The 21,348-nt window shown below is 45.2% G+C and overlaps 1 protein-coding gene across 1 annotated transcript in view; it reads left to right on the top strand.

Annotated features, from left to right (window-relative positions):
* The window catches only part of LOC133353592 (dystrophin-like), a 639,339-nt gene that overhangs the window by 419,040 nt on the left and 198,951 nt on the right, over nucleotides 1-21,348 (top strand). The window contains 1 exon segment of the mRNA XM_061569957.1: nucleotides 16,236-16,411. Within this exon segment, the coding sequence (XP_061425941.1) occupies nucleotides 16,236-16,411 (176 nt within the window).

Below are 21,348 nucleotides of genomic sequence, written 5' to 3'. Positions count from 1 at the left end.
GCTCTCCCCATTCCCGCGCTGTACTTACGTACGTTGAACTTCTTTCGCACCGTATGTAGCCAAGCGTGCGAATCGGAGGTGTGGGAGAAGGACAACAACACTTAACGCAGAAAGCAGTTCTCAAGAAATGAGTTTTTAATCCAGATGATTTAAAAGTGCATCACTTCAGTGGCATCCTAATATCGGAAGGACTGAGTGTTCTAGATGGCTGCAGAAGCGTATTTGAAAGTGCACAATGTGGTGACCGTCTTTGTTCGATGGCTAGCCAAAAAATGGTTAGATGGTGGTGGTTGTTTTCTTCACTTGATCGTGTTCCCTCCACCTCGCGCTCACCTCCTCCCTGACCGATCACTTATGTCGTCCTTGTTGCTGGTGCACTATGCCTCTTTATATTTTGTTAACATTGTTAATTTCGGTTCTTCAAGTCACTATTTTTTGGCTGCAATTTTTTGGCTGAAACTTTATTGCCTGTTCCTCTATTGTTCTCGGTCTGTGCTTTAATGGGGAGTATCTCCCTTGAAAACTAGTTGGATACCTCGATAAATGGGACAATCTATGTAATAAATATACAGAGATCGATCATGTGACGTTCAGAGTTCTTAGTTTTTGGTATCCATCATCATCATCAGCCACAGTCAGCCCACTGCTGGGTGGAGGCCTTCCCAAGCTGCCCACCATCTCTCATGATCTTGTGATGCAACAATCCACCCATCACCTGCACATAAAATGGATTGCATCACTCCATTTCTTCGGCGTACGTCTTCTGGGACACCTCCCATTCCTGTCATGCCACTCCGTTCCATTCAGCAAGGTTTGATTCACCCGATGGATTCCGTGTGCTGTCATAGCGACGGTCAAATCCAGAAGGCGTGATTCTTAGGACCCACTCTTCCTTCGCCATCCAAACCAATCAAGCCATTTAAAGGTTGTTCTTCCCTCTCACAGTGTTTTTTTTAGATATTCTTTCTCGAATAAAAGAACACGATTTTTTTCGCAGCTAAGAGGTGGCAACCCTTAGGCAGCGATCTTGTCAGATATCGGAAGCTAAGCGGGGGTCCAGCCTGTTTACTACTTGAATGGGAGACTCCCAAGGAATTCTGGGTGTGTTTGTAGAATCGTGCTTCGACGTGAACAAGCGGTAGAAGTACACCAATGGATTCTTGAATCTCTCTACTCGGAGCTTTGAGTTTTTCCCCCTCCCCCCGCCCCCAACCGCAATCATTGCGAGGTATTCCTCTTATCACGACATGTCCATGCTTTTATTTTTTGGCGATTCCGGTCTCTCCCCCGCCCTGTGCATCACAAGTGGCTTTGAGGCTGCAGGGAGGACTTGTACAGATGGCACGAGAGAACACATCGAGAGCATGGCACAGCAAATGGTGGGAATTACCTATGAGTGTCCGCCCACAAAGGCTGCTTTGTGTTCGCCGTCTGCTCCATGCGATGTATCACAACATTTTTTTTTAACCTCATTGTTCTTAGATTTTTTTTGCGACGTAGTTACATGTCACGTCTAGGAGCAATTAAAATCCGAGTGTTTAAAACACGAGTGTTAGTGCGTCTATTTGCCTTTTTAAATCCTTTATATTAAGTTCGCATGCTTGCGTGCTTGCTTGCTTGCGTGCTTGCGTGCTTGCTTGCTTACGACCGTGCAAATCTTTCGGTCGTTTTTTAACCCACTTCCCGTGATCCAATCGAGCTGACATTTTCCACACAGACTCGTTGTGCCAGACAATTAATGTTCGTGAAAAAAATTCCCAAAATTTTACACTTTTTAGGCAAAAAAAAATAATTTTACATATATTCAAATATAACTCATTCATCGCTTTGGCTGAACGTCACAGTATAAGAGCCCAGAGCGTAACCCCTCCACAGGCCGTGGCGGAGTAGCGCAGTTGGTAGCGCCCTCGCTTCCCATGCCAAAGGTCGCGGGATCGATCCCCGCGTCCTCCACAGGCGAATATATTTTTAAATCCTTTATATTAAGTTCGCTGCCACGCATATAAAGGATTTATAGTGAAAAACTTTGTTTTTACGGGTTATACTTATTTTGTAATGAAATGAGACGCGGGGCTTATTTGCCGAGACAACGTCCTACAATCGCATCATCGCGACGTACCTTGCCTATGAACGCTTCTCGCTGTCGCGGCGTTCGCGCCAGACTGCTGCCGCTACTACCGTGGCCTGAAAAGGTCAACGGACATTGTGCCCACGTGTGCGTGTGGCCACTTTTCACCTGCTGCTATTGGGCCACACAGCGCGAGTGGGGAATTTGGAATGGCCCAGGACAGGACGCTTTCTCTTCCCCCCCAAATTGGAACCAGGTGCTGCCACTTATCGCATATGCATCAGTCACCTTCTGATGCAGCTATAGCCTTCTGGGAATTTATTCCGCTGCGGGGGGGGGGGGGGGGTCACTTATGCTGGGATTCACCTTGAAGGGCTTGAGAAGTGATGAGCGGAAAGGCGGCGCGAGAGTCTGTTGGGGGCCAAGACTGCTGCTGCTGCGGCTGCTGATTGGCCCATTGCTGTGTTAAGTAGAGGAGAGATGTGGTTTACTTACTGGTGCAGGACTCTTCAGTGTAGGCAACCCAGCAGTAGTTTCTACGTGCACAAGAATGTGTATTTGTGGGGAGTGATAGTGTAGTGGTTAGCGCGCTGTGCTACGGACCGGGTGACCTGGGTTCGATTCCCGCTTACGGCCAATACCAGTGACGATTATCTGAACTGGTCTTGGGCCTCTACGTCGACTCAGCCTCAAATGAGTACCTGGTGCGATGTGTGAACATCGCCACTGGGGAGACAAAGGAGGATGGGCGTGGTGCTGGCCACCCACCCCCTCGTGTGCCGTGCCGGCCTTCATCAGTGCTCGCTAACAGCACTTGCCTCAACAGCCGGTTAAGTCTATATGGGGGGTCTTTGTCTTTGTTTAACAAGCCTGACTGGCGATGAGACCCAGAAAGTTGAAACCAGTCCAGAGTTTGCGTGTCAAAATAAATTCTGCTGAATAACATTGAGGTGGAAGCCCTTAGGCTGATAGCCTAAAATGCACATGAGTTTTCCGAATTAAATATTTATTTTATTTAATACTTTATTTATTTAGTGTTTCGTTGTTTTCATTGTTACGTGATGAAATGGATTGTCAGTTCATTTTTTTTGTTTATTTTCAGAACCGTAATCCTCAATGATGGAGCGTAATGACTTGTGATAGAATATGCATTCAGTCATTGCGTATTGCACTATTTACATATTAATCCTGAATGGCATACTCTTCACATCACCTTTCATACCTCTTCCCAGGATACAGTGTGTGGTGTCTAAGCGTGTGGTCATTTAATCTTTAAAGAAAAAACTCAATACTTAAAATTAAAAATATATACTAGGCTTATATATTATTTTCCTTTCAAGGCAGTGTTATTGACGAATGAGTTGAACGTTTTGCTATTTGTGCTTGTGCACCTTTGCCAAAGCAGTATCATCAAATTACTAATTTTAAACACGAATGTCACAAAAAATGTTTCGTGTTTCATGAGTTGTACATTAGGCACCGTATCCACCCGATGTTGAAGTCACTTGTGCTGCGTCTCAGAGAAAGGGTGTAGCTCTGACACCGGGCAGGTTTGTTTCGACCGGATTATGCGAGGCTTTTGAACTTGTCAGAAGTTGCCGAGTGTTTACGGCAGCTCTTGATCCTGTCATCATGGGCCGCTTCTGCCTTCAAGGACGCAAGGATCTGTTCCACGGGTGGATTGTGAATAAATTTAATTGACCCACCGCCATGTGGCTTAGGCGTTCCGCGCATGTGGCGCAGTGGTCACGTGTGATCTGTGTGGATTAGATGTCCCGTGCGTGCCTTGGTCGTCATCTGGAATGTTCTGCCTTGGTGGTCAATGTTCCTTGCTTGTGTGCCAAGGGTCACCTCTGATCCCGGGACTTACGCCCCTCCCTACGTGGAGATTCAAAGGCAAAGCCGAGACTTTTCCGGAAGTATTGGTGAGGAGGAGGCGACATCATACCTGTTTGTGAATGCTTTACTTGTTAGATTGCCAATGCCTTACTCCTGTCGACATTAAAAACAAACGTTAACGAAAGTGCCGATTTGCTTTTTGTTTCTTGTGCACCAAGGGCGAATTCAGAATTGCAATTTGTTTTGTGTCATCATGAAGACTGTTCTGGGACCTAAATGCATTGCGGGTTTACATTTCAGGCAGAGGGCCTCCTTCAGAGCAGTAGCACCATTTCCCGGGACATCAAGCTACAAATCTAATTTGCTTTAGCTTTCAATTAACTGTTTCACGTTTGCAAGCATTTCATTATAAGAATGTCAATAATTAAAACGTTTTTTTCGTCTTGTGCACTGTTTGCCAACACATCCTGTTAAGGTTGTGGCTTTTTTTCTCCATCAGCCATTAAAGCTGTGAATGTTGTGTTTACCCAGGAAGGCCTCTCTGAGTCACGGAACTCTTTTTCAGGAGGATCCTACTCAGTTTTCCTGCAGGGAGAGGAGCTTGCTATTAAGTGTTTTTAATTTGCAGGTAATTTTTTCCAATTTTGGTAGATTTAGATCATGATCAGTTCACTGTTGGATGAAGGCCTCCCCAGACCGTGGTCATCTCTCATTGTCCTGCAATGACCTTTCACTTTATTCCGCTAAATATGTCGACTTCGTAACGTGAGCTGAATTACATTGCTTATTTTACAATGGCCCAATGTGGCAAGGTACAATCAGTGCTTTGCAAGAACGTTGGGAGAGAGGTTACTGCAGGGGTTACGTTCCAAGAATATTGCTTCGTTTCACCTTCACTTTGGGGCCCCATTGGCAGGGATGTCTGGCGTGTTGACGTCTTCTGTTTCGTTGCTGCTTAGGGAAGTTTTATCATTTATAGATGTATCATTTACAATTACAATGGTGCCGTGAGAATGCTCACTTGGAAATCGGGAGATAGGGATGAGAGACGAAGGATGTATCTGTCGTGCGGAAGCATTATCGACTGGCGGCATTCACAGCATTATCTCTAAGGTGGTTGCGCATGACTAACGAGTGCGAAACGGGACCGTTTAGTTAAATAATTCATTTGTTAGACCGTTCTGAAAATGTTGGAGATTGCTGCCATTGCGTGGAAAGTTGCTTTTTGCAAAACACTTTTGGGGCAAAAAAGTGTATCCAAAATTCATGAATAGTTTCTCCGCAAGATTCACAGCCCCCCCCCCCCCCCCCCCCCACTGGGGAATTGAAATGTTTAATATAAGCGCAGAGTGTCGTCTTAAAATATGCAAGTTTGGGATAAATGTAAATGCAAAAATGTATCCTTATTCACTGCTTAATTTGGCAGAGGTGTATTGTCACCAAAGTGACCCGATTTTAGGCACGAACCAAGCAAAGCACACGTCCATTGGAGGTTGCAGGTGTGTTGCAAAACAAACGAACGGGTTAAAAAATACGCAGACAAAGCTATCGATTGAGAGTCTCGTGTCTGTCAAGGCTGTTTTGTGTTGTGTACCTTGCCTTGAATAGACCAATGCCAAAACTGAGGCGGACAGCCCTCTGCACAATGCAGCTTTTTGACAACATTCTTAGTGGGTGGAGACACTCACCTCTCTTGTCTGTACACTTGTAAACATGTTTGTCAACATTCATTTTACGAACGTAATTTTGAGGGACATTGTCCCCAATAATAATGATAAAAATGCTTTAATTCCACCTTCAAAATAGTGAACATATGAAGTAATGTTTTGTCTATATGTACGGTGCAGGTAAAGAGTAGCAAAGTAGACTGGCAGCAAAGTAATTTCTTACTCAAATAAGCATTGAGGCATTCATGCACATCTGTTTATGTATATGTGTATGTTGAACTTCTTTTGCACAGCACATTCCTATGGTTGGGGGTGAGTCTACCCATAGGAGGTTTGCTGTTCACTTACCAACAAAGTGGTACTGATATTAATGCCCCCAGATGAATTATGGGAGCATAGTGAACAGATATAAAAAAAAAAGGAGAACACGTGGGTTCGGGGTTAAAAGTCTCGTCCAGGACACGAGGCATATTAATCAAAGAATTGATGTTAAACGACGAATGGATGAAATGTTACATGCTCAGTTTAGACTGCCTCTGTGTGTATTCGTCTTATAAATAACACCAATTGTTTTTTTTTCTACACCCAGAAAGACATGGTATTCACGTTCCCGGTATTTGCAGTAATAAGCAGAGATTGCAGTGTTGGTGAAAGCATTTCGGCTAGATGATACATTATAAGTTACCTGCGTTTCATGGGGTGGGAGTGACATCTATTACACATCGTGAATTGTTGGTCAGAACGGTTTATTGAGGATAATAGCCAAGCAGTTTTGAAAGCAAGACAGCTTCATTGTAAAAGGCAGCATAAAATCCTGACTTAAAGCAACGTGGCTTTTATTCTATTCTAGTTGCAATTTTTTGTTGTTGAACAGTCTTGCATTAGAAATAATTGCATAAACTCCGGAAATGTATAAATCCACGGCTGGATGAATGCCCACCCAATGCCTTGTTTGGTCACGCCGGTTATTTGACCGTACTTTGCCATGCTCTTCGAAGTGCACGTGGAGCGAGGACCTGTTCGATTGTTGGCCGTGGCCAGGGATCAATCTCAGGTAGCCCGGTTCGTAGTCTCGTGTGATAATCACTGCGCCGTCGCACTACCCTCACTTTATATTAAATGTCATCGTCAGCAGCCATTATCTCTGCACTTGCTGCATAAAGGCCTCTTGCAATCCTCCGATGTATACTTATGAGCTGATCTCAGACCTTCATCCTCACGGTGGTTGTCACCTCCTAGAAGGATCCGCTTTAGAGAGGCCCTCTTGAGGGAGCCTACTCTTCCACACCAACCAGACGTCTTGGGAAAAGGTGGGATTACCCACACTTTTAAGCCACCACGCCTGTCGATTGTTGACTGCCATGTAACACATTTGTACTGCTGGATAGACAAGTGGCAGAGGAGCTAGGAAACGTTGCACCTTTGTTTAAACCTCCGCACTCAGAGAAGGAATCGAACCGCCCCACCTCCAGGTAGCAAAGCGCCACCCTTGGCAGCCTTCACGCGTGGCTGTGAGACCACTCCACCCTGCGATGCTTTTACAGTGGGACCAGTCGAGGCTTCGTCAAGCAAAGTGCGCCCAGAAACGCACGCCTCTGCACACAAGGACAACACACACGCAACTACTACCATTGCATTCTCTTCACCAAGCACATTGCGTCCATTTTGTGCGTGTGTTTTTTTTTACACACACTCAGACATGCGTGTGCATTCTCAAATATTTTTCTACGCGTATAGTCAACGAAACGGATCTGGTAAAAAAAAAGTGTTTTTTAATGAAAAAATGTCATTCAAATTTTTATTTTACCAGGTAATGCCCACTGAGATATGTAGCTCTTTTTCAGAAGCGACCTCGCCACAAATGATAGCCCGACAAAGTGGCTCATCACTTTGGACAATTACAGCTCACCAAAAATTCCAAAGTCTAAATGCCCGTTTCCAAATGTGTAGGGAAAAACCGGAGGACCCGGAGAAAACTCCAAATGTACAGCAGGCGTCAGGGTCGAACCCACAACCCCCCTGCACACCAGACGTGGGAGTCATCATCTCGCCACTGCGGCGTTATCGGGGTTGGGGCGTCCGGCACGACGTCCATGGCCACGATGGTCCTCCCCACGTGTGCCGGGACCTTCTTGAGGATCTGAATTGAGTGGCTCAGTGTCTCCATCGAGTCTATAACTTTGCCAGCTGTCTCGTCAGAGACGCTCGTATGGCACAACCGCAGTTTTGCAGTGGTTGCCTTGAGGGGTTTTGAAGTAAAAAATAAATAAACACAAAGTGTCTATTGACAGACGGACATTTCCCAGGCGTAGCAAATAAAGTTTTGTCGACTTATTAAACAGACGACTTTTGTATTTCATTCCACGTTCAGATAACTGCATTGGTAGTTTTCATAGGATCTCAACTCTCAATCTACGGCTCTTTACCTGTCCACTGCTGGAAGAAGGCTTGCCCATGCCCTGCAGTTCGCGTGGGTTGTTTGACCATACTCCCCAGTGCTGTTCAATGAGGCTTGGTGAAGGTTTGGGGGTTGGGGGGGAGCGGTTCCCAGAGCCAGTTCAGATTTTACTCCCTCATTCATCTCGGCCACGGCCCAAAATCAAACTCGGGTCGCTGGGTTCAGAGAGCACTAGACTCGCCACTGTGCCACCACTCCACCTCAGCACAACATAAGAGTATCAAAGTACATGGCCTAGCAATACAATGGTAGAGGTGCAGCCCCGCAATCGCTTGCTAACGCGACTGCTGGCGGAATAACCTCCACGAGAGGGAGCTCTAGAGAACCCCTCTGGAGGGTATTTGGCCTACTCTTCCACCCTGGTCAGTTATCTTACAGTGCGTAATGGAAATATGATCAGCGTTATTTTGACTCACCCTTTTCAGCCAACTCTGAGGTTAAATTGATATATTTGCATTGGGGGGCAATAGGCAGCTTGTTAAAAAAAAAGTGGCTGCTTTTATTGCCGAGGTCTCCCAACATTGTAGCCCACAGGTTTGCTCTTCCAAATTGGTGTGTTTGGGCAATGCTAACACAAGGAAATCTGCTCCCATGAAGACCGCCGTGGGACTTCTCAAGTCTACAATCTTCGGCTGGCTTACGCGGCCGGCTGTGTGCCCCCCCATCCCCTGCCCCCCCCCCCTGAGTTGTGGAGGGCGATATATTGAGATGATGTCCCCGCGGCTTAAGTCATATTCGTGCACACCCGCAATGGCCGATACATAAACGGGAGTTATTTAAGCCTCGTAAATAAAGTGCGTGTCCGCCTGCGCTTTACGAACGGGATAACTTTTTGTTTTCTCTCTTTCTTGGGTGCTCTGGCGGTAATCTGCAAAGCTTTCCATGGCGTTGGCGGGGCATGTGCCCTCGCGCCGCGGATGTCGCATTGAATTTTACATTTTGTTGGCGCCCCCAAGGCAGGCTTTCCCGCCTTTCGGCTTAGCAGGCCATTAAACACAGATCGGAGTGATTATTATGGTCACTGAGCAGGCTGTTCATTAACGTGTCAATCGGATTAATGGTTATAATTCCAATTTCACGAGGCGTCATCTTTCAGTCCTTCTCCCGTCATGGTCACGGAGCCTGCCCGCTTGGCACGGCTGCTATCATTACTTCCACTCGTGCTGAGAACGAGGCCAAAGCATTTTCATTATTTGAAAGTATAAAAGAAATTAAGGTACAAAAAAATATTAAATTACCAGTCACATCGATCACGTATAATCCTGTTTTTTTGGATCTGCCAACACTCAACTTTTTTTTTTATCCTGTAGGTTTTTACAATTTTTATTTTAACAGCAGTGACCGGTAATGAGATACTGATAAATGTTTATCTGCTTGGGGCGTTTCATAACCGTGATATCAGCTACAATAACTGCCAGTGCTGTCACGTCATCTTTGTCAAATTGGGAAAAATTTCACGTCTGTTGAACTCAAGGGTGATGGAAATTACAGCGGCGTTACTCAAGAGGGCAGTGGGGGATTCCTGTGAAGTACTTTATTTGAGCGCCATGCACATGAAGGATGACAAGGACCCACAAATTATTGTGATAAATGTGATATTGCTGAAAGAGAATGTGGTATTACCTATATATGTCTTTATATTGCATGTTGCTATCATATTCCAGTGTATAATGCAGCAACCTTTTTTTTTAAGAGTAATAATCCCCGTGTGTTATGTACATGAGTGAGCAATCTGTAATGAACATTACAGCAAGGTGTCCTAAGTAATCCTTTGCCCGCTACATTCTTTGGCGATTTGACTTCATACATATATATTGAGCTACTGTACCATAACTATTTTACCATAAATATCATTAAAGAGGAAAGTGTATATTTTTTCAGCTTTTAAAAAAAAACGCATTAAAAATGTAACGTGTTTTTTTTTTTTTGCCAGAAAGAAAATGGCATCCATCAGAACGGTAATTGACAATTTCTGGGGAATGGTGGTGAAGAGACAGACGTGTCTGTCTCTTCCCTGTGCGTTAGTCACACAGTGCTTTAGCTTCAACCCTGCCGCGCCGTGCCTGAGCGGAGCAGTTTGCACGATAATATCACGTTATTACTCTGCCCACAGATAAACCCGCCATCCCAGCCATAATATATGGTCGCCCATTTTGCGAGCGATGGTGCATTTAATCTGAAATGTTGCCGCCGTTACTGCCTCCCGGCTAGTAATTTCCATCTCCCCGCCACCCCCGCCTGTTTCCTCCGCTCCAACTGCTTTCCCTCGATCCCTCTCAACCCTCGCCCCCTTCCCCTCTCGCTAGCCAAAAGCGTTATCGTGCCGGTGTGCGGAGTAAAACCAGGCCACGGCCGACTTCACCGTCCGGCACGTGCCCGTACACCCGTGTTTGTCGATGAACCCAATTGTCATTCAGGGGGTGCTTTCCGTGCGCTTTTGTTTTCAAATATCACACCCAGCCCCAGCTTATCGCATTATACTGCCTTCGCCTCGCAGTCTCAAAGCCGGCACCCGTTGGGAATATTTTCTCGCACGCGATCCATGACCAAACACACCTGAACGTGAGTTGCGTACGCAGCCTGCCTAAAAAAAAACAATAACAAAAAACCAAGAACATCTTTTTCACATTCAAAGCTCCCCTCGCCTTATCTGTTGTCGTTGGCGTGTGTGTGTGTTGTACGAGCGCGCATGCACGCATGCACGCATGTGCACCGTGTGTGTAGCTGCGCGTGTGTGTCATTCTCATTCTTTCAGTTTTTTCGCCTGGACTTCACAGCTGTAAGCAAATTTCAGTGATGGTGACAAGAATGCTAATATCACTATGTAACACGATTTTTGTCCCTGGGTAGTAAGTGTTATATTTTTTATTGCGTATGCCCAAAAAGAATATAAAATGGCTGTTATTCTCCACAAACTTTGCTTTTGTGACCAGGACTTTACGTGAAGGAATTACACAAATGCACACGTTTTCTCATTGAAAATAGATCCATTTCAAAATGGCACTGTCCTGGTCACAAACGCAAAGTTTGTGGGGAATAATATCCATTTTCTGTACTTTTGAGGCATAAGCAATTAGGAAATAACACTTACAACCCATGGACATTGTTTTTGTTACACTGCTTTCAAAGCACTCGCTTTAAGAATTGTGGGAGTTGCTACAGGATATTTATTTGGGAAATGGGAGATTTTAAAGTGGCACCCAGATAATAATGGAAGGTCAAATGCGAATCATATGAACATGACCAAACGCACGGAAATCCTCATTATGTTTTTGATTTAAATATCGTGTATGCTTAATAATTTACACCATTGTGCAGTGCCTGCACGTTTTTCCCGTTGTGGATTCACGTGTGTGTGTGCGCTCATAGTCTGCTGTGTGTACACACATACTTGTCACTGCCTCCCTTTATCCTCATCATCAGCCACAACTGTGGCTTTACGAATTTAATATGGAGGTCATTTACTGTATTGCGGCGATAATGATTGTTTTTATAATCCCGACAAAATGCCTTGATTTTGAGACAACGACCATTGCATTAATTTCAATCCTTTGTTTTACCAAATACAATTAAGGCACCTACATGCATATTCAATTCCAAAGGGGATTAGTTACACATTTTCCACTTGTATTTAGTTGCTCGGTAGAAATCTACGTACTTGGAATACAAAATATGCTATGGCAGACATCACTAAGCAAAGGAAATCATTGTTGTATTACAGTTTAAATACAATGGATGCATTTATCTCATATTTGCAGTCAGAAAAAAATCCCTTGTCTTTGTTACAGCTAGGTTATATGAGGCATGGGCGTTCCATTGTTATTGTGCATAAAATAAAATATTATTAATGTCCTGTGTGAATTAACATTCCGCCCAGCAGACTCGGTCTTAGTGCGGTTTTGTCTGGCGCTGTGAAGTGCCACTGCTTTGTCCTTGTATGTATGTGTATGCGTGTATGTATGCGTGTGTGCGCGTGCAAATCAAATTGAACTTTTTAGTTATGTGCATTTAAAACTTGGCGACAAGAAAGTATCTTTGTCCAGAGATGACGTGTATTTAAACAGAAACTTGTGTCGGGTGAATAACGTAAATTTGTTATTTTTTTTGTCATTATGTTTGTGACGTCGACAAAAACCTTTGGATGTCTGTCAAGTTACGGTCTACATATTTTCGTGTATATATTAGTGTATTTATTTCTACGTGGATATATCTGCATATTTAATTGGGTCATTCTTTCCACTCCTCCCCCCAATTAGCACGGTTGGCTACGTACGGTGCGAAAGAAGTTCAGTTCAGCATGCATACATACAACTAAAGCATTAAAATGCTGATTTCACTTTTTGTTATTCATCATCACCGTCTTCATGTGCCTGACGTTGATGAAGAGCAACAGTTGTCATTTTGCATTGAGGTGGGTGAGCCGGATAATTTTGCCTCGGGGGTTGCGCGTGATGACGGCTCTCCGCTTTCCTGTCTGTGAACCAGACACTGAGCCGTTATTTGTTCGGTGGTTCTGTTCTGGGGAGTGACCGCAGTATTTTTGTTTTTCCGTTTGGGCATCAAATATCCGCTCCTGCCATTGCCATGGTTTGTGCAGTGGATGCGGTTGAGAGCTGTGGGCCCGTCGAGCATCGTGGATGATCAGAAGTCCTTCCTTGTTATTAAATGTTGGTGACAGGAGTGCGCAAATCCCCCTCCCCCCATATAATGAGGTCAGCAAATCAATGAACTTAGTAAATCTCGTCGTTTTTTTTAGAAATGTACAGCCAATTACCATTTTTGGTCTGTTTACTGCAGTCTCTTCATGACGCTAATTTTGTCTCGTCATCGGTCTCTGGTGGGTAGCTGTAGTCATCATCAACGTTCATTCTTTTTGTCTATTTATAGTCATCACTTTTTTTTTTATAAAACCCCTTCATTTACGAATTATTTCGTCACGAATTTTGTCAACAAAACATAGCACTTGTAGCACTTATGTATCTAAGTTGAACGTCTTTCACACTCTACATAGCCAGCCATTGCTGAGGTGCAGGTCCTCTGGGAAAAAAATATCCTCCTTTTGTCAGGGATCCCAACGTAGACATTTTTGAAAATCAACATTATTATTTTTTCTCTGTCATGTGGTTGAGGGTGTATTTAAAATTCAGGGATTTGGGCTACAAGCAGATGTACCCAATGGCCTACTAGTTTTAATTATGTTTACAGGGTCTTTTGTGTGTACATATTACAGCCGGCAGTGTTCTTTGTAATGGTCCATAACCATACCAACCAATTGTGGGAATTTAACCATTGGCTGGATAAACGTCCCCTCGGAGAGATTTGCATTGCCCACTGCACTCTCCTGACACGTACGTAATATATGCTTTGCAAAAAGGTGAGTGGGGGATTCGGAGGGTATTTTGGCCAAATCTTCCACGTTGACCAAACGTCTTGAGAGAGGTGGGAGTGCCCACAGTTCACCCCACCGCACGCCACCTGCCAATGGACTAACCCGTGGTCGTACCCATCTATGCTGCTGGGTGGACAGGAGGATACATCATATGGAATCAGCGACCTCTGGATTGCAAGTCCCAGTGTGCTTACCCTTGCACTAAGGTAGCATCCCCACATATATACTGTAATACATTGTGTATTAAATAGATTTTTTTTATCAGTTGAATGGCACTTGCCAAACCGTGAGGATGGGATTTTTTTGGGAATCTGCTTCAAAGAACGATCCACTTGGTTTTCATTCCATTGTACTTAAAAATATATATTTGTTTCAGACACCTATAAATGTATTTTCTGGGCTATAAATATCTGCTAACGATGGTGTGTGTACACACGTGGGTGGAATCGTGGTGGTGGTGGTGGATATGCACACCTGAATTATACTATCTATTTCTGTTAATGTCTAGCGAACTAAAGCTGTGGATTCATTGGAAGACTATTTTATAGTTGTAAATAATAACTGGCAAAATAATATTACGAACACTACATTTGGGTCTGAACGCTTTTGTCTAGTGAACAGGAAAATGATATGTATGCTATATATACATTTGAATGTGTTTCATAAGTGTGGACCTATTAATTTAATTTATTAACAAATCCACAGAATCACTTCCATGGGCATCACACGATTCACTGAGCATGAAACAAGTGTGGAATGTTTGTGAGCTTCTTTTGTGAACACTGCTTGTTCCATTAAAATCAGGGCCTTCCTGCTTAAAATGATGAAGGGGAAGTTGTTTTAATCGTGGAATCCACGACACAAATGAAGCAGGAATGCAAAGCACATCTCGTGTGTCCTCAATGGTACGGACTGGGCATTCACTTCCTCTCCACAATCCCCTTCACCGCTTGCTTTACATGTGCCCCCCCCCCCCCCCCGACTCTGCTGCAAGAATGATGAAGTGTATTTGTTGGCAGCTTGACTGAAAAAAGCTTTGCTATTAATGTAATAAAAAGCCACGAGTGAACTTCTCTCGGAAAAGAGTGTTGCGTTGCAATAATTATCGCAATATTATTTTAGCGGGAAGACTTCATTGAGTCTCGTGACTTTTTTTCAGGAGGGGTCCCATAAGTATCCTCGTTAGGTGGTGTTATTCCTGCGTGTGATTCCAATTGAGCGATTTGCAGGGTCATCTTTCAGCGTTGGGATGTTTGGCCAACGCCGTTTGTGTCGTATTAATGTTTGAGCTGCGTAAACCGAAAACCAGAGCACCTTAGAGAAACATGTGCAGTTCGGGGGGACAGCATACAAACTGCACATGGAAAGGCTGCCAAGTCACCAATCGAACCAAGGCCCCTACTTGGTGTAAGGCACAGGTGTTATCGCTGCGCTACCCTGCCACCCTGCCACCTGTTATGATGGCAATGAGTATTATTATTATTCAGAAACACTGAGTTTCAAAAAAAACTATTTCTGGACGGCCCTGCATTCGGATTATTGGCCAGTTCCATGAATCAGTGTTCAGCTTTAGGCGCAGGTGTGAATTAGAGGATCTGAAGAGACCCTACTCATGCGAGGGTTAACGCTCCCCTCTGCCATCCCCTGAGCACCTCAGCCTCACACCTACAACAGCTTGAAAGCCGTCAACCATCTGAGTAATAAAACAGGATCAACCTGCTTAGCTTGCGAGGTCTGCCGAGTTCACATTCATTCATGGTGAATTGGTTGTACGGTTGGAAAAGCGGTTTGGAGCAGCTGGGTATCGTGAGGACAATGGATAAACAAAACGGAATAGATAAGTGTTCCTGACCTCATGACTCACGCGAGTGTCCGAAGGTGTGATTATCCACGCGTCACAACACTATGAGTGGGACAGGAGGTGGATAGCCAACGTAAAGAGCAAAAAAAATAGTTTTGTTTTCGTGTTTTTTAAAATAAATTATCTGTCCATCTCTCCACGTAGAACACCAGTTGGCGGCACTTGCAAAAAGGAAATCAAGCAAAAGCCTACGGCCCCTGGGCAACGAGAGGCCCCGGATTCATGAAAACAATAGGGGTGCATCAATTACAATCTCAACATCAAATTATAATGAATATACAAAGCTCATTAACATGAAATCCAATTAAACCTCTCATCTATATCTCGCCTGCATCTCTCTTCTCTCATATCACTGCATCTCTAGTCTCGTCTAATATTTATCTCATCACGCCACATCTTTACGTCTCGTCTGTGGTTTTCATCTCTTTTTTGATCTCACGAGGATGTTGTGAATAAAAAGATTGGCACTCCCAAAGTCACGTAGAATGGAAATAATACAATAATAAAAATAAAGCATTATTAAATAATTCTCACGACGTTTCGGCCACAACACAAGCAGCCGTCCTCAGGTGGAGAACAGGTCTGTCGAGGCCGAAACGTCGTGAGAATTATTTTATAATTTAATTTTTATTATTTTATTATTTCCATTCTACGTGACTTTACCGAAAGAACCAAGAAGATGAATCCCTGCAGTCACGAACACTTTAAATCGAATACTCCCAAAAATAGTTTAAAACCAAGCAAAATCTCGCAGACACCAAGTAACTCAAGGTTTGGATGGGGAGGCGGGTTTGTGGACCCAGATTCATGAAAAAAATATCTGGGGTGCATTCAATATCCTAATAAATAAAACGCGCTTAGGCCACCCCCTGTGGGCTCGCATCAACACTGTGCAGCGTGCTTCATTAACAGCCAATGTGCGTGTCTCCTTTTTCTCTCTCTTCTTTCCGCAGAACCTGGAGGAGCAGATAGAGCAGCAGTGGCCAGCAGTGGCAGCCCTTGGCTCAGCGGGCGAGGAGATAAGAAGGCAGTGCTCTCCGGCGGACGCGTGTGTTCTCCGCGAGCGCCTTGCTGAGGTTCAACGCCGCTGGCAGGAAATCTGCTCGGCGGTCCCTCGCTGCCTCGAACGGTACGAGAACGTCCCGGCGGTCGGAGCTTTCCCGCAAGACGGGTCGCATCTCTGATTTACCGACTCCCCCGATGAGCGACGCCGTCCCTTGTAGATATCGCGGCGGGGACCGGTTTATTTATTGCGCGCGCGCTTTCGTTCGTAATGGACACGTAAAACAACAACAAAAATAACGCACTGGCTCTCCTATATAGCACGCACACACACGTGGATTTTTATACTTGGCTGTGCGTGTATGTGAAATTACACTCAGTGCTTGCCACAAATGAAGCACAATACCTTGTTTATCTTGTTAAGGCGCATAAACCCTTACGGAAACTCTGGTCATCCTCGCAGCAGCGGCTTTTTGCTCGCCATCCTGCGCTTTTGGATGCATTTCTGCAGCTGTCTGGAATGCTCTTCCTTCCAATATCAGAAAATAATTATATCTATGTACTTTTAAATTTAGATTTAAAACGAATTTCTTCAGAACTGATTTTCAAGTTTGGTTTGTTGTCTTTCCCCCGCACCTCCGAGTAGTACGGTTGGCTACGTACGGTGCGAAAAAAGTTCAATATGCATATGTAAAAAAATCAAGTAAAAGAGAATATGCGTATGTAACCTACACAGGGCTGATGGGGCAAGCACTTTTGGCGACCACCTGTGAAGGCCGGCATGGCTCACGAGGGGTGTGATGTGATCAGTAGCATTGCCCAGCCGCCTTATGTTTACTCGCAATACCAGGTCATAATTTTTAGGTTGAGTGAGGCCTACAGAATTCTAGATAATCACCACTTATTTTCGCCATGGCTGGGAATCAAACTCTGGTCCGCTGGCTGCTCAACGAAGTTCTCTAACCTACTGCGCTATGATGCCGCGCGCATGCATCTGATAAAATTTCAATTTTAGGCACTTTCATCATAGCAATACATCTCTTACCTCTGATGGTGTACACAATAGTCTTGTAATTGGCACAAACAAGCATTTTAATTAGCTTCTTTCCATGAGTGCACATTTGTATACATTCGCTTTTCACATGACTGGTTTAATTAGTACACATATCCTGTTCTGCATTGCCGCTATACAGTGCCTTTGTTAAATGTTGTCCGCTTTCAGGGCCTCCTATAAGAGGACAGTAGTTTTAAAAAGGGGGAAATAAATAGTGAATGTGTTGCTAAAAAAAAAATATTGTAGTCAAGATTGAGGATGATAGGACTTCATTAATGCTCTGTGTAAAGGTAGGCCCGCATTGTAGTTCTATTTTCATGTTTCTGTCACTTTCATTTCCTGATAGATTTTCATGAATATATATAGTTTCTCTGCACTGCCAAGAATTATGACTGAATTAAGATGCAAATATAGAAACGAGTGAATCTCTCATGCAGGTGGCTTTCGTCAGGACCGCATTAATGCACTATTTGTTCTTGCGGTTTTTCTCCACCACGTGATTTTACACTTTCCGTTCCCCTAACAAAGCGCATTTTGATTATGAGGCTGCACTTTTATTCAAGGAGCGGTTGTGCACTCACTAGGGGCGTGAGTAGCGCTTCGGCTCAGGACAAAACCCCGAGCCATTTCCGTGCCAGATGTTTTACTCAATTAGAGCCCCTAAATGACTCAATTCCTTAAGCCAAATGTTTTGGTGGCAAGTCACATTCATCATCCTTAAATTTTACGGTCGCGCTGCAAAAAAAGCAATTCCCTTTTTTTTTTAACAAAGCATTGTTTTAGCAGATGAAATAAAAACCCGTGCGTGCTCGCGCTCTCTCGTAAGCAATGCGAACGCATGGATTCACGCACGCGCATCATTGTGATTATTAGAATCATCTAAATGAATATTTTGGTTCAATTTCGGCTGAAAGAAATACCACCCAGCTGAGCAGTGAGTGTTTAATTCTCGCAGTCGTTAAGGATGGGACGGTCTGATAATTTAGAGAACGTTTCAGAAGATTGCATTTATGTTATGTCACACGCACGCACGCACACATGAACGTACCAGTTTTCCCCATTGTACATTTGCTACGCCGAGCACAGCACTGTGGGCCATTTTCACATCGGTGTGGCATAGGAGGGAGTTAGGAATATTGCGCTGATAAGCGCTGATAAGCTGCCACATTCTTGAGATGTCTATCAGGGAGGAGATCGTGCTCGCAGCGGCGAAGGAATTCACTTTCGGGGAATGACGTTGGGGAATAACGTGTTGAATAATCGTTGTCATCGAACGGAACTGATGCAGATATACGCCAAGGGCGAGCCAAGAGTCGCCCTTTGTTTTTATTGACAACCAGTGTGCTCCGCTCTGCATTTGTTGAGGGCAAGCGGTATGTTAGCCCATAGTTCCGCGGCAGAGGAGTTCGTCAGAAGGTCATCAGCACAGGTCGGCCTATCGTATGCCTTACACGGAGGCCATTCGCGCCATTGGATTACACACACGAGCGCCCACTAACGAGCACCTTATCATCGTCACGCAAAAAGTACACGCCCGACAAACGTGGCTCGTCAAGCCTCGACTTTGGCACCCTCCGTATGTGGCAGACCATCGTTTCCGGTGATGAATTGCGGTCCATTTTTCTCGAGTCAGGTGGGCGTGTTCGGCTTAGGCTGGCAGGGGGGCGAGTTTGAATGCGGGCAGCAAATACGGGGAGAGCGCTTTGACGGGGGTTAGGAGGCGCCACGGCGGTTTGGGCTCGACCCTGCCACGCGGATTTAAACCCGTCAACAATGCCGCGTGGCGCCGCGTGACGCTGCCGCGTCTTTTGCTCGCGAGCCCTCCGTGGCCCCGTTCTGCCAACTTCCGCGCGCCTCCCCCTCCGCGGCTCCGAGAGCCTTGCGGTCGCTTCCGCCGCGGCGACCTCTTGACAATGCTACCGCACCGAACTCGGGGGGCCCAATTATTTTTCTCCCCCCCCCCCCCATTGCAATAAAATCTCGTGGCTGTGCACCCGGTGGCATCATGCGGCGAGGTCACGGAAAGTGTCGCTCCTTGGGGGTGGGGGGGGCGGTGGTGGGGCCCTGGGGGGGGGCCGGAGCACATACGTGTCACAGCCCGCCGGCGTGCGTATCGCCACAAGTGCCTGCTTGACTCCGTGAGCACGGGGTCTCGCAGCTGGGGCGCAACCACCGCTGGTGTCGCGGGTGTCTGGAGACGCCGACGACAAGTTAAGATACGGCTAAGAGATGCCCGCGAAATGTTGCACAAAAAATTTGGATATTTTTGAGTCTGCGTTTTTTTGTTCTTCCTGCAACAAGGTCACCTGCCGATTTTGCTGACTACAGAACCGTTAAATACACGGCAGCGCAGGGACAGTAGACTCAGCACTGAGTCGGTAGCCAGTGGTCATGTAGGTTGAATAAAATTATCGCGCAGTAGAGCGCCTCTTATCTGTGACGCAGCAGGGTGAACAAACTTGGCATATCCTCACTACAATCTCACCGATAACCGCTGGAAACCTGCAGCTGTTCAGTTTCTGTATTCACTTATTGAAAAAGCTCGCAGCATGCAGAGCGAAACCCCGGCACATCCTTGCCAAACAATGTGCGGCACAACCCGGTGACCCATCAGAAAGCTGGGGGCATCACATAGGCGGGGTCACGGACAGGGCCACCCACCAGAAGGAGCCAGGGCTTGTCATCGCAGGACTAACCACCTGTAGCCCCATTCACTCGTGGGACAATCCGAACTTCCAAAGTCTGTATGTCCACCACCTGGATAGAGTTCTGTCGGCTAAAGTAAGTTCATTTTAACTCCCATAGAGCATTGAAACACAATGGGTCACTGTGCATCTGTAATAATAACCAATAACGAACGGGAAGCATTTATTTAAGTAGGATATCCCCACGATCCAAAGTGTGGCTATATCGCTGCTGCTGCTGCTCTGTAGCCATGGTCACCACGGGACCGTGGTCACTACGAGATCATGGTAACTACGGAACCATGGCTGTGGATCGCTCGGAGGTTTATTCTGTCGCGATATTTGTGGTGCAGAGATTTGGATTTATTTTAGGGTGAGTGAGCGGGGTGGGAAAAAAGACCTTGTGCTGCTATCCTCGGGCGTGTTAGCATCACGGCCGGGCATGTTAAATGCAAGCCCTACGTGCCAGGGTTAGGCATGTGGAAATTAAGAGGGAAAACGCACAGTTCCGACGGAGGAGAAGGAGGAGGCTTGTGTTGCTTAGCGATTAGTGTGCGTTGATCTCGTGTCAAGGGCTCAATAGTTTCAATACACCTAAGCAACTACACGAAATAATCAATAGCCTAATTTTGGAGAATATAAGTAACAACCTAAATAAGCAAGCTATGTGCCTCATATCTGCCCCTCCATGTAAAAAAATAAAGTAGTCATTAGACATCCCATCAGTTGCAGAGCCTTCCGGGACATATATGGCAAGTAGGCGTATAGTCTGTTTATATATAGTTTATCATCCACTACATTCTGTACGCTGCAAGAGTGAACACTGGAGTTAGAACACATTTGTCAATTTGGGTAAACAGTCCCATTGCATTTTAAGAGTTAGACATTCGCTTTCAAACTTCTGGGCCCCAATTTTAGATCTACAATGATGGAATGACCATTTTGTTATTTCTCGAACGTTGCCTGGGGCAAGATGCCCCTTTGTGAGATGTTCCTCTGCCTAAACAGCTGCCTCTACGGTAACATACGGATAATAATGGTTGTCACGTTTACATAAAGTATGCACAAATATATATATACGGTAATGTGTCACATTCAAATAAACAATACTTGCATAAAAAATGGTGACGTTTATCGACAGTGCGTTATTTGCGATTATTTTTCAATGGATAAAATTAAACAAAGCGCATAATATTATTATTATTAGTTCCCCCTTGCTTCACCATACTGGCCTATCGGTGTAAGCGGCATGGCAGTTCAGTTACCGCTTACCATGATGTTAGCCGGGGCTTGGAATCGAACTCGGGTCACCAGGTTCATGGCGTA

Source organism: Lethenteron reissneri, chromosome 6 (assembly GCF_015708825.2).
Source record: "Lethenteron reissneri isolate LAM-NWPU_2019-01 chromosome 6, ASM1570882v1, whole genome shotgun sequence".
NCBI lineage: Eukaryota > Metazoa > Chordata > Hyperoartia > Petromyzontiformes > Petromyzontidae > Lethenteron > Lethenteron reissneri.
This window is presented reverse-complemented; position numbering and strand designations above follow the sequence as displayed.